General features: G+C 49.2%; 1 protein-coding gene across 3 annotated transcripts in view; it reads left to right on the top strand.

The window, feature by feature from the left end:
• Positions 1-17,100, top strand: part of LOC144139792 (organic cation transporter protein-like) — an 87,652-nt gene that overhangs the window by 13,151 nt on the left and 57,401 nt on the right. For all 3 annotated transcript variants that reach the window (XM_077672059.1, XM_077672054.1, XM_077672051.1), the window contains one exon: positions 12,431-12,534. In XM_077672059.1, the coding sequence (XP_077528185.1) occupies positions 12,431-12,534 (104 nt within the window). The remainder of the gene's footprint in view (positions 1-12,430; positions 12,535-17,100) is intronic.

Raw genomic sequence — 17,100 nt, 5'->3', positions numbered from 1 at the left:
TATGAGGAGCCAAGTACGAAGTTTAAGCAGCAATCATACGAGCGAAGCGCAGTGGGTTCTGGCACTCTCTGCTGCGGTTCCGCGTCCCTATTTTGATTTTTTTTAGATTTGTCGAAGTGTACTTACACGCGGTGCCCTTGAAAATGGGGTTCGGTCGCCACCAGAATCCCGGGACGCTCGCCGCCGAGTCTATACACAAAGCAGCCGCGTAGGCGGATTGCCTCGTAAGCGCGTCATCCCTATTTCATATTTGCCGCGCTTTCGAGGAGCTTTTTCAAAGAAAGTGCTACGAGTTGTGCCGCGCCTCCGCCAGATGGCACCACTGGTCCCGCGACCGAGAGAAAACGCAGTGAAACATCCCCCTCGCGAGGGGCACGATCAAATGCAGAGCATTTCCGGGGGCGCACGACGTTAAGTAGTTTGCGTTACGTTAATGTTGTTGCACTTGTGGCAACTGCTCACGAGAGAGCGCTCGTCAGCAGTAATTTGAATGAGTCAACGATATAAGGCGCGTTCGTAGCGTCCCATTCTGTGTCGGCATTGTGGCGCAGTGGGTAGAGCACCATGTACATTGCGTTCCGCCCGCAGGGTCGAGGGATCAAAACCGGGCGCCGGATAGTATTTTTTTATATATAGTAGGGAGGGGTGCGGTGCGGACTACGGACGTCAACGCGGGTGACATCGTGAGTTACTGAAATGCTCTGCATTTAAAAGTGGTACTCTGCTGTTCTGTTTTGGCCTCTGTAATAACCTCTGCCCCTGAGCAGTCCACTTCATTGTCCAAAGACGTCGCTCTGTCCTGAGGGACAAAGTTCCTCTCCGCAGCCATAGGCACTTCTGAACGAACCTTACTACACCCTTCTGGCGTGGTACTGTTCACGCAGACATGCGGAGTGGCAGGCACCTCAGTCCCAGTAACGAGTATTTTGGATACTTCTAAACCACAGAAGTCATGTGTAGCGGGGGCCATCAGTCTTCCCTCTCCTGATGTATTCTCAGCATGGTGACATCCATGCGGCTGGTTTGCTGCCGTGACACACTCATAGCGTTCATGTCCCTGCGGCTGGACTCCCACTGTACCACAACCACACCATTCAATGCCTGGCGCTTCAAACTCGGCTTCCTCCTCAGTTTGCTGCTGAAAGCCCTTTTCGTTTTCTTCTATGTTTCGTGCGCACTCATCACCGCATGCGATGCGCGTGTCTTGCCTTCCACGTGCGGCGTGTTCGATTCTTTCGGCTGGTTTGTAACTTTCTTGGACGAGGCGCTGCTTCGACTCTAGCCGTTGTATATCTTCTTGCAATATTCTCCTTTCTGCTTCATACGCCTGCTGCTCTCTGCGACTCTCTCTCTCGACAATCTCAAACGCCTGCTCCTTGTTCAAACCGTGCGTTTGAACTAATGTTAGAAATTTTCCCCAATCAATTCTTCCAAGCAGCGAAGACGCGTGACAGGGCCAGTCCTGGTACTGATTGCGCCAGTATCCTGGCAGGCTCGCCAAATATTTTGTCACGCGTCCTGACCGGCAAAGAAGAAGGACATAAGAAAGCGAGGCAGGCTTTGCAAAACAAACATTTATCGCTAGCGCACACCTATACACCCGAAGCACAGCAAACAGTTCCACACGAAATAATAAACTACCGAACACTCCACAGTAAATTATCTACAATGTCAAGACAGATATACCTTCAATATCTGGATGTTTTGATATGAGGGTTCAGTATGCACAAGGCGTACCTATGTCATTGGCGCTTACGTGAGAGTCAAAGTATTGCAGTAAAGAGCTGTTGCCCCCTTGCTGTCGTAGCGATGTTATGCTACCGACTGTGTTGTCGTCGTAATGTGTGACTCGATTCCTAGAACGTTGCCCTCGTGGTCTTGTGTCGGCGTGGCCGTTGTGGGGACCGTCGTGTCGTAGGACGACGGTGCGATGCCGCTTCCTGAATGCACGCGCCCGTCGCCGCTGGAGCCGCCAAGGCGTGGGTTGGCGCAGCGTCGGGAGACCGGAGCCGAAGCGTCGTCGGCCCGCTCCCGTCCAGGCTTGCGTGGCGACGTCGGTGCCCTGGGTAGCGTCACCCCAGGCTTCACTCTTCGGGAGCCCGATGTCTTCTTCCGCTCCCACCTGGATCTCTTTTTCCTTCTCCTCTTCCATCTTTTTCTCTGGGGTGTCATTGCGGGGTTGACCTCGACTCTTGACACCGACTCCGTTCAACTTGTGTGGACCCCGGCCCATGCCGGCATAGGTGCTAACGATGCAGCGAATGCACATGGTCAAACTCTTACGTCCCGGGCCACTGTATCTCGTATACTTATACACTTATACATGGGCCTTCAGAGGACTATACCTGCGAGCCTCTCCTGAAATTCAGGAAAATTACCCTTCATTACCGCCTCCTCCGCCATACACTGCCACCACTACACGCCCACCTATCCCCCGCAGCTGCCCACATATGGCGGATACTACATGCGCACAACGTCCCTCGTGATACTCAAATAATACGTACGCATCCACATATTGCACACACCCCACTGCCCCGAGTCCGGTCAGCTGGATGCGCTATATCACCCTCTGTGCGAGTGTCCTGCTACGAGTGTCCTTCCGACACTCCGAGCTATCCCTGGGCAGCTCCGAGAAATCCAAGCAAGTGCTGGTCACCTCCCGAACTCTGGCGTTCGCGGCAGACTCTTCCTCCCACCCGACCGCCTTCCCCCCCTCTCGCCAGCATAGTTTCCTAAATAAAGTTTTGACACTCTCTCTCTCTCTGTCTCTGTCTCTCCGAAAAGCATGCGAATACGCGCTAGCAAAATCGTCCAGGACACCTGATGCGTAGGAAGCGAAACGAGGCGTAGTCAGCGATTGCATGCTGGCTCGGAGACGTGACTAAAGGCATCAACGCGCGGGGCGATGAAAGACACCCACAAACAAAAACCCGCTAGGGGGCCGCGCCAAGCGTTCGTGCTTCCCAACGGCTCCGTAGTTTACTTGCCTTAAGTGCATTACGCCTTGAACAACGACTTTGAAGCTCGCCACAGAGTCAACGGAAGCACCAAAAAACCGTAGGTAAAACTGTTTATGGTCATGCACCCCTCCAACTCGAAATTGCAAGCCTTGGAAGACTGGAACACGCCACACGCAGTGATAAGCCTAACCAGGCTTAGCCCCGCGGCTGCACTCGTCTCCAGCACGCCAGGCGGACAGCTGCTCCTTGATGTACCTCACCCGCCCCACCGCTATGGAAAGCGATGTTGTAGGTGGTCCCATCACCACGGGCGAACTGCTTCAACCTGGCTGGAAAACTATACGAAGCAAGCAGCAAGCTCTGCATTGTCCCCGGAGGAAATCCCAACAAGAAAGCCTCCCAGCAACCTCTGCAAGCTCTCTACGCAAAGCCCGCAAAAAGCCCCTGCGTCGAATAACTCCCGTCGAGCCCCTTCCTGCGACCGACGTCCAGATTGTTTTGCGTCCGCGAGGCGAACTAGCCCTCGCCAAGCTATCAATTGCGGTTCTGGGGGATACAATCCAACAGCACGTAAATGTGAAACCCAATCGTGAGGAGCAAATACGCATTCAAGCCAAATCCAACTTCATAATAATCAGTGCTCCCTCGTAGTTACGTGCAATGAAGTATGCCGGAATCTCCTCCGTGCTCGTTGGAGAACATCGGTACGACGTCGCGGCTCATGTCCCGGACCCCGCCAATTACTCCTTGGGCATCATCTACAATATTCCGGAAACGGACACTGCTGAACAAATCGCTCACAGCATCATCAATTATAACCCTCCCCCCCTTGAAAATCCTTGACGTCCGCCGACTGAACAGCTCCAACATGGCGCAAATACTTTTCAACAGAGCTCACGTCCCACATTGGATTAGGTACCGGGCGGCCACCTATCCCTGCAGACCCTGCCGGAGTAAAACCGAAGCATGCACCAGCTGTTCGAAAAGGGGTCACCGCCAGGACGCGTGCCCTACGCAACAAACTGTACCCCGCTGTTCTCGCTGTGGCGGTATCGCTTCAACCCACGCTGCATAGTGTGTGAAGGAAGCCACCGTGCAAGTTCGGCGGACTGCTTGCGCCGCTACTAGCCACAACCACGGACGCTCTCCTACGCAAAAGCCGCTTCACAAAGCCGCCATCCGCTACCTGACTCTTTCCCGCAACTACAAGCCCAAGACCGCCAGTTCGCATCGCACAAGTCAACAGGTACCAGGGCCTTCTCTGGCCCCCACCGCCAACTCCTCAAATCATCGCCTGGCTCACAGTCCCAGCAAATGAGCAGCTCAACCGCCCCTCCCAGCTCCCAGCTCCAATACGCTTCCCCAAACTTCCCTATAGGTATCTCCATAGCAGACGTACTACGAGAACTGCAGACTATCCACGCTGAAATCCCATCTCTCAGGTAGGAAAACGCTCAAGCGTGTGAACTTTTTGCTAAAAACCAATCGCACTCAACTCCCCCTTCAGAGCAGGAGAACACAGCTTGCCCACCACAAAAACGGAAAGGCTGCTCGGTCTACCAAGATGAACTTAAGGACCAGCCACCTCAGCAGCTAGAGGCTTCTCGGGAGGCTAGAACACACCATGGAAGAACAAAAAGCGGAGTTCACTAATCTACCCCAATCCTTACTTTGCAATGAGGCGGCCATGCCGGGAACCTAGAGGCAATAAGAGCGGGAATACATGGCTACCTCCAGCGAATAATGACCAACATCACGGTACCGGTAGCCCCAGAAGAAGATGCCCCCATCACAGATGCCCCCATCTCATACAGAATTCTTAGTCTGGCAGTGGGATTGTCGCGGCCTCCAACGGAAGCGCGCCAACTTACAAATGCTAACTCCCTCATCCGACGAATCCCCCCTCAATAATAGCCCTACGAGAACCTGTTCGCCACGCCATACTAGGTGGCTATCAATCATTCCAAGGCCCTATAACCCATACACCGCATTCTTAGGGCACCGTAACACGTCCCAGGCAAGCGAGTGCACTTTTACAGCGTTTCTATGGCTCATGACACGGCCATCATTTACCCCAAAGCTCCGTCATCCCCCCCGACTACACGTGCTCAACATATTCAGCGGCTCCAAAGATTACACACACAATTTCAACAAACGTTTCACCCTAGCCAAGAGAGAGGCACAAAGTTACCCACTCATAATAGTAGGCGATTGTAATGCGGAACATACAGCGTGGGGTTATCCTAGAATATCGACACAAGGCAGCCTACTTTGAGAACACTCGGAACCCTTCCTGACATACCAACCAGACTTGGCAATAGTATACAACGAGATACAACGCCAGATCTCACTCTTACCCATCGCATATCCAATGTACACTGGCACAACACGACCACACTCTTGGAAGTGACCATTGCATCACCCAGCTCAATATCCCCGTTTAACAAACTTATGTTGCACAACACAAACAATACAGAACATACTGGCACGCCTTCTGGTCAACTCGCCGCGAACAACCGACTGAACCATCTACAGTACACTCCATGGATACATGGGTAGCTGAACTCCTTCAATACAAAAAAAGCCCAAGATCAACCGCTTGACGATGAGATCCCGGCTGAAATTGTAGTCTCCTGCCTCAAAAATATGTGGAGTTCACTACGCAGCCTACGCCGAAAATTGCAGTCAAATAAACATAATAAGCTCCTCAGAAAAACATCGCACAGCTAAGCCACAAAACGGAAAAATACGCAGCAGAATTAGCCGCAGCCCGATGGGGAGAAATTTGTTACCAGCTCAGAGGTACCCTTAGCATGAAACGCACCTGGTCCCTCCTGTGTCGCCTCCTCGACCCTCATAAATCCAAAACTGCGCAGACCAACCGCATGGCCCAACTCGTCCACTCCTACCCAAGTACCCCGCAAGAACTCCTCTCCTCCCTTTAAGAAAAATACATCCCTAATGGCGACCGGAAGCCCCGGCCAAACTACCAAGGAACACCCAACGCACTCCTCGATTCGGATGTAACTGAAGAATAGGTCCGAGCCACTCTTCTCACTGTCATCACCAGTTCGGCTCCTGGGAGAGACGGAGTACCTAACAAAATGTTACGCAACCTTGATGACAACTCGTTTACAACACACAGAATTCAACAAGAAACACTGGAAAGAAAGCACACTAGCAGCGTCATGGACACATGCGAACATTTCACTCATTCCGAAGCACGGAAAACCGTTGAGCTTAGATCACCTCCGACCGATTTCTCTCACCACCTGCATCGGAAAAGTACTAGAACATATCATACATGCCGGACACACCTAACACATAAACCAAACCAAGGCCCTACCACCCACCATGCTCGGTTCCCGGGCCGGACTCTCGACGACTGATGTTTATCTCCAACTCAACCACGACATCATTTCTTCCCCCCCCCCCCAGTCTGACACAGCAGCGATTTTAGCACTAGTTCTCACGAAGGCCTTCTGGCTCTCACATCAGTCACTCTTCTATGGCATTTCCCTCTATCTCCCCTGGTTTACAAACGTACAATTCCGCCAAACCTTACCTTTCCTCACGGACCGCAACCCCCCGAGTAGGCACCTTAGAGTCAGGTGAGCTTCACCTACCCAACGTAGGCCCTAGCCGTGCTATCCCCTCTCCTTTTCAATTTAGCCCTCCTTCATGGTCCAAAGGCTCTAGATTACATTCCCAACTTACAATTGAACCTCTACGCAGACAACAGCACACTTTGGACAAGGGGAGGCAGTGATGCACTAGTACGGGGAGGCTCTCCAAGCAGCAGCGTCAGCCGTGGTGGAGGGAGCTACTATAGCCGACCTCCAATGCTCCCCATCTAAATCAGAACTTCTCCTCCCTCCGAAACGCCCAATCCGCACAACTCTCGACATCCAAATATACATAGATTCAAAGCCTGTGCCAGTTGTCCCACAAATCAAAATCCTCGGCGTAGTCATAAACCGTAATCGTTCAAACACAGAGTACATCAAGCGCCTTTCGTCACATGGTTCCAAAGCATCGGATTCCTTCGCCGCAATGCTTTCAAAAAACATGGGCTTAAAGGGGCCATGGAGACAAAACACAACTTTAATTCATTCGAAAGACTGCCTCATTAGAGTCATACTGACATCACTTTTAACATAAACTTCGCTTCAATAAGCTATATAATTAGCAAAAAAGGGAATGGCCGTGCGACCCACTGGCTCATTTCCGGCAACACAACCTATGCTTTGTTAAGCGCCAGCTCTGCGATTGGCTGAGGCCCCCAAAGGTAACGCAAATTAGACAGGGCTTACAAGCCTGTCCAACGAGTTGTTTGCGCTTGAATTGAGGGCACATTCTTTTTATAGCAGTACGAATGGAAAGGGAAACAGAGGAAGTTACGAAGTAGGCGTAAACGTAGAAGTACCGATGCGTACTTCTGTTGGTACTGCGGTCACTATGGTTGTTTTAGCTGCCCAGCACTGCCACGCTTTGGGTTTGTCTCTAGATTGACCACTAGAATCGACACTGGCCGACTGGCGTAAGCGACGGTGGCATAAGCGACGATACTTGCCGAGCGAACACCATGTTTCACAAAACGATTATTTTCTACCGTAACAAAAACAAGCCAGGTACAAACACGGTCAAAAACAAAGCAAAGCAGGAAATGGCCTTTAGCGGTATGGTGGCGCCATGTAGCTTGCCTAACGGTAAACAAGGTTTCGCAATCGGCTGCAGAGCGGTTCTTGTGATGTCATTGCGGACGTCGCGAAAACACGCGATTCGAAGGGGGAATCAAAATGTTAGCTTAAATGAATTAATTTCTCTGTGAATAAAAGGCCATTTGCTTCCGTACATGCGCAGGGGGCGCTATAAAACAGAAAATCTTTCGAATAAAACAAACTTGTATTTTGTCTGCATGGCCCCTTTAAGGAAGCAAAAAGGCATTCAAGCATTCGTTGTAAGCCGAATCACTTCTCCTGTCCCCTACCTCTTCCTCTCTAATTCAGAACTGAATAAAATCGATTGCCTTATCCGCAAAATATACAAAGATTCTCTACAACTCCCACCCGGTACCTCAACTGCGAGACTAGAAGGAACAGGGGTGTACGACACGGCCCAAGAAATTATAGAGGCGCACCGCATGAGCCAACTACACCGCCAAGCCAAAACTACCCCCGCCAAACACCTCCTTCAACGCCTACAGTTCAATGCGCCTATTATTACGGACCCAAAACTCCCCATACCTACTGACACACACGCCTGCCTCCAAGTACGTCCCCTACCCCACAATATATATTCACCACCGCAGCAGAGAACAACGAGCCAAAGTACTTGGCGGCATCTACGTAGATCGTGGGAGGGTGTATGGGGTAGCTTTCTACTAACGCTTTGGCTCGTTGTTCTCTGCTGCGGTGGTGAATATATATTGTGGGGTAGGGGACACCTCCTTCAACGCCTACAGTTCAATGCGCCTATTATTACGGACCCAAAACTCCCCATACCTACTGACACACACGCCTGCCTCCAAGTACGTCCCCTACCCCACAATATTATATTCACCACCGCAGCAGAGAACAACGAGCCAAAGCGTTAGTAGAAAGCTACCCCATACACCCTCCCACGATCTACGTAGATGCCGCCAAGTACCACCCCAAGAACACTTTCGCACTTGTAATTTTTTATGCCCCCAACACTACCCCAATCAACTCACTCACAATTCGTACCCGGGAGCCTGCAACGGCGGAAGAGGCGGAAATCGCAGTAGCGCTGTCTCACGGACCAACCCCTGAATTCATATTATCCGGATCGAAAACAGCCATTCGAAATATTGCTGCGGGTGCCATCTCATCCCAGGCACTAAAACTGCTTATGCTGCAGACCATTTACTTGGTCTGCAGTATTGTGTAAATAAAATCCAACCACCACCCAAGTAGAACTGATCTGGACTCCTGCCCACACTAGGCTTGGAGGCAATAAGGCGGCGCATGCAACGGCCCGAGCGCTCACCTCCGCATATCCCAACCCCAGTGCTTCTCACGGAGCCAGGTCAGCTCACGACAGCCTCTTTGGCTACTACGAGATCACCACGTATTACCGCCTCTCTCACCTCCGATGCCCTCCCGCCCACCCTTCCATCCACGCTACGGAAGAATGGCTCTGGAGACTCCTACAAACAGAATCGTTACCTAACAGAGCTCTCCGTCACCGTATTCACCCCTCACTATTCTCCTCTCCCAACTGCACATCATGCGGCGCGAAGGTCACAGTACAGAACCACATCTTGGCCTGCCCCGATGACCCCCCAATAACCACTCCGGAGCTATGGGAGGCGGCTCTGGCTGCTTTGACCTGACGACGAAGCAGCAAGCCCTGACGGACATAGCAGCCAAAGTCGCTGCGCAGCTGCGGCCGGTGACCACCCGTGCCGCCTAACAGGGCCCGATATCAGTGAAGTGTTTCTCTCTCCCTCTCTCTCTCTCTCTCTCGTCTACGCCCGTAAATGACAACCGAACAAAAATGTCACTGGCCCTTTCGCCTCAACCAAGTTCTGACATGACGCCCTTGCAATCACTTCCAAACGGGCTACTTGAACTTCATAGTATAGTTCGGAGCACTGCCACTAATGACGACGTAAATTTAGTTGAAAGCTTGGCTTTACATCGATTCCCGCATATGCGTAGGATCCACCAATTTTTTTCTTCGTCTGGTCCCTTTCTGAGCCTTACGAAAGGAAACCGTATGGCACAAATTAAGATTGTTTTTTAGAATGCCGGGGTTTGGGTCGTGAGGAGCGGGATAAGACGCCGTGATACATTACTAAAAGGATCACCACTGCGGCCCTTAATTATGGCAATCCTCACGTTAACACCAGGTATACAACTCCCGTTTGAAGTCAGAAGGCATTATTTCTCTCCTCCCGGGAATTAGCAGCACGATGAAAGTAAGCTGTGCCTTTTGATGAACGGGACCATGAATGTTCTCCTTCTGACACTTCAAATCTTAGTGCGGAGCGCGGTGAAATATCACTCCCGCCTTATCAGTGTTGTACGGAACAGCATTCCTAGAACTAGTTCTTTTGGCAAGAACGGAGGAACTGTTCCGTCAAAGGTCGGTGGAACTGAAAGTATAACTGGTTATGTTTACGGAGGAACGGCAGAGGGAACGGCGTTCCTTATGTAAACGTTCAATCACTTGCATTTGACGAAGGCTTTGTTATGCCGTGGCTTTAGGGCACTGAAGCTAGTACAAGATGACACAGGCTGCTACTGTGTTTCTTTTCCTATAAGCTGCCCAATTTGCCCACCCGTCCATGAAATGTACATCCTCGAAGGTCCATGGCAGAAGAATAACCACCCAGTCTGCCGCAGCCTGGCGCCAGACTGCACCGGGTGCGCTCAGCCTTGTCGCTACGGCACCTGCAGACGCCGAGACAGGTGCTTCGGCGACCCTTTGATTCTTAATACCATGAACACAAAAACTTGGACGATGCTTATGCTTCACCTTATGCGCCATCCGGATGCGCCATCCGCACTCGTAGAAGACGCCAGGTCGGAAGAGCACCTCGTGCAGGTGGACTGCACCGCATTCATCGCACACGGGTTCTCTACAGGCAGCCCAGCCAGCCGAAGGTCCCGTATGAGACTGCTCTGCTGTCTGTCAATGGACTCCTGGGTCGCCAGCGTTGCACTCACCACGTGTAAAAACAAGGCGTCAAGTTGCCATCCTAGGATTCTTGAAATACTGCAGCTGTCGCCCAAACTAGGCGAGGGCTAGGCCTCATGCGCAACAGCAACCATCCCTCAGAGCTGCAGGCCGAATGTGCCCGCTGTCGTTCTATCGCCCCAGACACTCAAATGTAACGTTAATGTAGCGCCACGTTCCAATGTTCGATGTGTAACTGGAACGCGTTCCTTTCATATGAAAGGAACTTCTCACGGGAACTTGTTTTGAAATTGGGAAGTAACGAGGAACGTTTAAAACACTGCGCCTAATCACGCCCTTCTTACTTTGCCCATGCCGCTGTGTTGCTTCCGAAATGATCAAGCTGAATGGCTCGGAAGGCTGGAACGGCCTGTAGCTTTCGCTTTCCATACGTGCAGTCGAGGAAGCGAGATGGAAAGAGATAGCGTACTGATGGCCTTATTGGGGGCAGACTAGAAATAAATGCCTCGGCTGCAAACGAAAATATTCTACGGCATTGAACGAACGAGCTTCTCCAAGCAGCTCCTCTTGTTGTGTCCTTATTTGTTAAGGTGGGTTAAAATGAGAATAAATTGTCTTTACTACTATAAACGGCAAAACGGTTGTCGTTTGGACGCATTTATTTCCACTCGCGCGCACTCTGCGACACCCCACGAAAGAAAGGGCTCTCTATTTTTAACAGACTGTCTAGTTAAAAAGGGGTTCATTCTTTCCATACACCTTATCTATACACGGCGAATCTACTCATTGGTGTAGGTTCTCAGCTAAGCTGAGAGCTAGCCGCCGCCAACACGAGAGTGACTAATAAAACAGCGTGAAACAGAAGTAATGCATGGTATGACGAATGTTAGAGTCCCGAATGCTCATATTCTTTTTTATTCTTCAGGTTCATAATCCACATTTATAGGCCTGCACACGGATAAGGGGGAGGCAAGTGGGCCATGCCCCCCCCCCACCCGAAACGGCTGTGGAACGACGCAAATTGTCCAATCATTTTAAATGAAATGAAATATACCTTCTTTAAGGTCTGAATATAAGTTCCTAGGCTTAGTATTTCATGGAAACGTGACGTTTCAACGATATTCTGTAGCTCTTTTCGCCCCAACCAAATTTCCGCGAATTTTGAGATATGACGAAAATTCGCGAACATTGCAGCACACGAAAATGATCACTTTAACTGGTAAAATTACGCTCTGATCGCTCACAACGCTGACTTTTTGTTCCGCAGATTGTCCCAGGTCGAATGTGCGGAGAGCAAAGATGAACGTTTGCCTAAGGACGAACGCACGGAACGTGAATTGCACAATACAGAGGGCTGCAACAATAAGGATCCTCTTTGAAAACGTTACTTACTGGACGTGGGGGAGGGGGCAGACAAGCTGGCGAGATTCCACTCGAACTTTGTACAGACATTGCATTTTGCGGCCTATATATATTTTTAAAAGAATGCGCGCAACTGCTATGTCCTGGATTTTATGTAATCGCCCTCTGCTCAATACTACCAATCCGCCCTCCCCCATAGTGTTTGGATTTGAGGGGGGGGGAGTTGCTCTGGTAAGAATTGCCCCCCCCCCTCGCCCCAACAGGTGGGGCCCTGTGCATGCCTATGTCTGCTCAGATGGATTGTCTTCACGTAATACTTTCCGGTCAGTCTAACCCACTTTTTCTGGCGCATCCTTTTTCTTGTCGCAGTTCCGTTGGCCCCTATTCACTGCTTTTTATTGCAAAATATGCCTGTGAACTGTTTTTTTACTTCATTTCCGCAGTGGAACTTGGTGTGTGGCAACGACTGGAAGCGGTCTGTCATAACCAGCATCGCTTTTTTCGGGTTCCTCGCAGGGGGAATCACCATGGGCCACATTTCTGATCGGTACGTAATTTTCGCCGATCCGCCCATGTCACCATCATTTCCAGACAGAGAATGCCGTTAGAATAAGAAATCTCCAGTTTATAGGGGCCCGTGCATGTATTCATCAGTGAGCTACAGCTATGCACATGCAGTATTTTTGTTAAAAAAACATTCTTTTGTTTTCAATGCTACGACGTATTCCTAAGCATCACGTATATGCGGCAACGGTAGTCATATGGCAGGGCCACAAGGACCTTACTGATTTCGCGGTGTCGCCACAAAAGTTTATGCAAGTTTCCTGAACTGCGCATGGTCGAGCAGTTATAAAATTACTATTTTCTAATTTTCGTATTTCGGTTGCATTTATAAGTTGCATTTTAAAATCGCGACCATGGCAGGGCCGCATTGGAAACGCACTGCTACCACTACGCTGAAGAGTAATCTGGTAGCTATAAATCCAAACTACTGGGGCCAAACAACAACAAACGTGTGCGTGGTCGGCATTGATGGTATCATTTCACTTCTACACTACTCTTCATCCACAGATGATTAGCAGGGAACGGGGAGGATTCCTCAGAAGAAACGAAATAGCCGCAGCCGTTGTGATAAAGCTGAACAAGAGATACAGGCGAAATATACTGCAAGCCCATGCACCAGAATGCAGCTGCAAGACACTACGCATGCAGTTACTGTGAGGATGTGGAATCAGCAATGAACTAAAGAACAGAACGGTGCACGATTGTGACTGGAGACTTTCTCACAAAACGGTGAGAAGTGGGCGAAAGGTTAGGAAGAAACTTTGGAATAGTCACTCGCAACAGGTGAGAAGATACACTGGTTTGAGTTGAGGAGAAAAGTAGCCTCGGGTAATGGACACATTCCGCAAACTGCAGAAGAGGATGTCGGCACGTGAAACCACCAACGGTATCAGTACACACGAAAGTGACAATCCGAGAAGTGACAATCCAGGTATTGTAGAGAACTTTCAAGTGCTAGTTAAAAATAAAAGCACCGATTACAGAATGGCAACACGCAGTGCAAGAGTGCAACTCCAAAGTAAAAGGATGGAGCTACCATTCATAAATATAACATGTCTTAAGCGCCCGGATAACTGAGGAAAAGTATGCTCGTTTCAACTGGTTTACGGAATAGAGACACGAACATAGTTAAAACTCACTTGAGGCTGCTTTTAAGCGCTGTCGCCATGTAAAATAATGAGCCCATTTTCCGCCATTGCTACTAAAGAGCCAACATTTACCTCTCAAGATGTACCACACCTAGCTACTGCTAACTAAACATAAATCAGCTCAATTTCATATTCATGGCATTTTTATACGGCCCCGTAGCAGTCTCAAAATTATTGGACAATAATACGGTCTAACGAGTAGGCTACAGGGAGACACCGCGGTTATATTAACTGTCACAAACACGCTGACCATTACAAAACAAAAAAAAAAACGTCTAAAGCAGTGGGGCAAGCTTCCTGCCGAGTGAATTTTGTAGCTGATTAAATGAGTTTCACTCATTCAGCTCAAAAACACTTGCAAACTATGGCGCTGTTTCAGCGGAGTCCTTATGTACAGTGGCACTTCTGCGTGCCACAACCCCGACTGCTTATTATCATCATTCCTCTCACTTGTACATGTTCTTTCACTCTTTTAATGTTTGTAATTTCATTATACCCTTTACTCATCCCATCGTTGAATATGTGTTTTCCTCATGCTTCTTCCTTGTTAGTATCTATGCCACTTCAACATTTCCACAGTAACCTTTGTCCTCTTGTATTGCTACATCAGGGTTTCGGTTAGCACGGTTTTTGACATTCTAATTATCGGTAAACTGAACTACAAAACTTTTCAAAAAGAGTGGGCGGGAACGTCCGCATTCTAGCACCGAAGCATTCCTACACCCCATTTGGAGTGTTTGCTACAAGATTGAACACGAGATTAAAGAAGGTAAGTTTGAGGCGATGTTAGGAATGCCCTCGTAGGAAGAAAGTCGCAGCTGACAGGAATGCGAAGATACATTTTTTTATGTCACAACGTGCGATAGATGGCTGTATAGAACTTTATGAGGATAATACCACACCATTTAGAGCATTAAATGACCCTAGCTCAACAGATTATCTTTCAGGATTTCGATACATAACCGAATATATCTGTTGCCAAAAGTAAAGACGACACCTTGCGACTGGAAGAGCGGGAAAGGTGGGATGGATATAGGAAAGTATCCTCGAGTTTGCTTCACGGTGAACTTTGCAGACTGTGGAATTCTTAGGACTTTCTCGGTGGATGTCATTCTCATATGTCTACATCTAAAGTGTTGGTTGCCCGGAACAGATCAACGTATAAATGATATCCACTAAAAAGTTTAGCGGGCGATTTCTCCGCTGGCAACACTCAAAACCGCCATGACAGGTCCCGCTGTGCCTGCGCATCCGCTTTGCTCCCTGATCTCGCAGCATAACAAAAAAAAACACCAGCGTGCACCGTCTGCCGCGTTTCAACCCGATTCTCGGCAGTGGTGTCAACAGATGTATCATTAATCGCACACACATTATGTGGTTGCTCTCTACGTGCCCTCGACCACTTTGCATCACTTTGCGAACAAAGTCGACACGGCGTGCAAGAGGCCGACGCTGCAGTTGCCTGCGCCCACAGATGTCGCCACAAGTACGCTCTGATGTTTAATTGAGTGCAAAAAGCAAATATAGGTTTGAAGAGATGGTTCATGCCTACACCGATAGATACGAGGGTAACGTAGCAGCTAGTACATGGGAGACCTTCTCTCTAGCCGCGCCGTGCTAGAAAGGTCCGGCCGGCGGCACAAGCGCTGGCGAATCACAAGCGACCTTTGAGCAAATCGCTTACCTTTGGCTTCCGCGCGGCAAACATTTCTGCAGCAAAATTCTGGTTGTTGTCCTTGAACAGGTGACAGACCTTGAGTGGAAATCGGCTTTAACTTAAATACGCAGGCGATTTGGTCCATCACGACACAGTTGCCCGAATACGTAGGCGAAGAAGTGTTTACCACTCTGCATTTTGCCAATACTGCATTTTGCCACACGCGGGAGGCGCATGTAGAACAAGCACCGAAGCCTCCCCCATCCCAACGTGATGTGCAAATTTTATTCTTAAAGGACTCTACTGAACTGGACTGGAATTACGTTTATTATAGCTGTATTTTGCATAGTTGCACGGGAAACCACCGGGGTCTTGTGCCCTGTGATACAGCTCCCGACGGGGCTCACCAGGGGCGGAACCCTTGTTGCAGGGCTCCATCAGCCTCTGCTGCTTTCCGTGTCCCCTGAATCAGACTAATGGGGTCTCCGCAGCGGCCGCTTGCCAGCAGTTCCTCCTACTGCTTCCCATTAGGGATTTTGATCCCAAGCGGGAAGAACAAACTCGCCCCCTTTAGTTCCAAATGACCAGTATTGATCATATCCCAAACTTTAAGACATAAACGAACTGCGAAGAACGCCGATATTCCACAGCATGCACAAGCAGGGTGTTTCTGGAATGCCCCTCCCCACCTCTGCCTCCTTTGACGTTTGTAGAATTACAAGAATTTGTACCCCAATGTCATAATAAGTGATTAATATGAAACATATACGCATTTATTTTACGGCATAAATAAAAATAAAAATACATTCCCTGAAACATTCGTCCGCAGTTGAATGAAAGGGCGTCCGATGAAACTTGTCCCATGAACGGCATTCCAGAACGTGATGTTCAAGGTAATGTATCAACGTGCATACAGGGTATCCCAGCTACCATACACCAAGTTTTCAGAAAAGAGAAACTGCGCTATTCTAAGAAAGCCTGGTGCATAATGTTTCCAGTACAGTGGAGTAGCGGACACTAATTTATTCGTTAATAAGATTTCAATAATTAATTGTAACAAATTATGCAACTCCAGAGATAATATCCTAATTATCAAGTGTCAATGAGGCGTTTTTGGGAGCCGACAAGAGGCATCCAACTGCGGCATTTTCAGCAATGAATATGCCGCGAAATATGAAAAATACCACGCGAAGACGTTCCCGCGGCTGCTTCAAAGTTAGCCAGAATGAAATAAAGAAAAGAAAGAAGAAAGTGCGACCGAGTTTCTACCATATCGGCTACACGCGCCCCGCGAAACTTGCTGTTGCTGCTGCTTCCATTCATGCCACTGTCAAGGTGATGTGCTGTCTCTTCGGGCGTGTGACAGGCAAAAATCAGCTTATTTTAGGGTGCTTGTTCATGAAGCGGGTGTGAGCGCCGACACGTGGTATTTTTATTATTTCGCGAGGTTTCTTTATCTGTCAGATTAAATGAGTACGCAATTAGTTAGTCGCTGAAAATACGGCGGTGAGACGCCTCTCGTGGGTACCTGCAAGTCCCTCATGGACATTTTAATGATTAGGGCAGTACTTCTCGAGTTAGATAATTACCATTATTTTATTAAATTCCATCAACGAAAAAATTTCTGGCCTCTACCATACTGTACTGGAAACATTACGCACTAGGTTTTCTTCGAGTAACCCCATTCCTCTTTTTTCTAAATGTTGATGCGTGATAGCTGGGACACCTGTATATATTGCAGCCA

The sequence above is a fragment of the Haemaphysalis longicornis genome, unplaced genomic scaffold (genome assembly GCF_048455015.1).
Source record: "Haemaphysalis longicornis isolate Haplotype H1 unplaced genomic scaffold, Haemaphysalis longicornis Haplotype H1 scaffold_1, whole genome shotgun sequence".
Taxonomy (NCBI): Eukaryota; Metazoa; Arthropoda; class Arachnida; order Ixodida; family Ixodidae; genus Haemaphysalis; species Haemaphysalis longicornis.
Note: the sequence above shows the minus strand (reverse complement) of the source record. Positions and strands in the feature narration are given on the sequence as shown.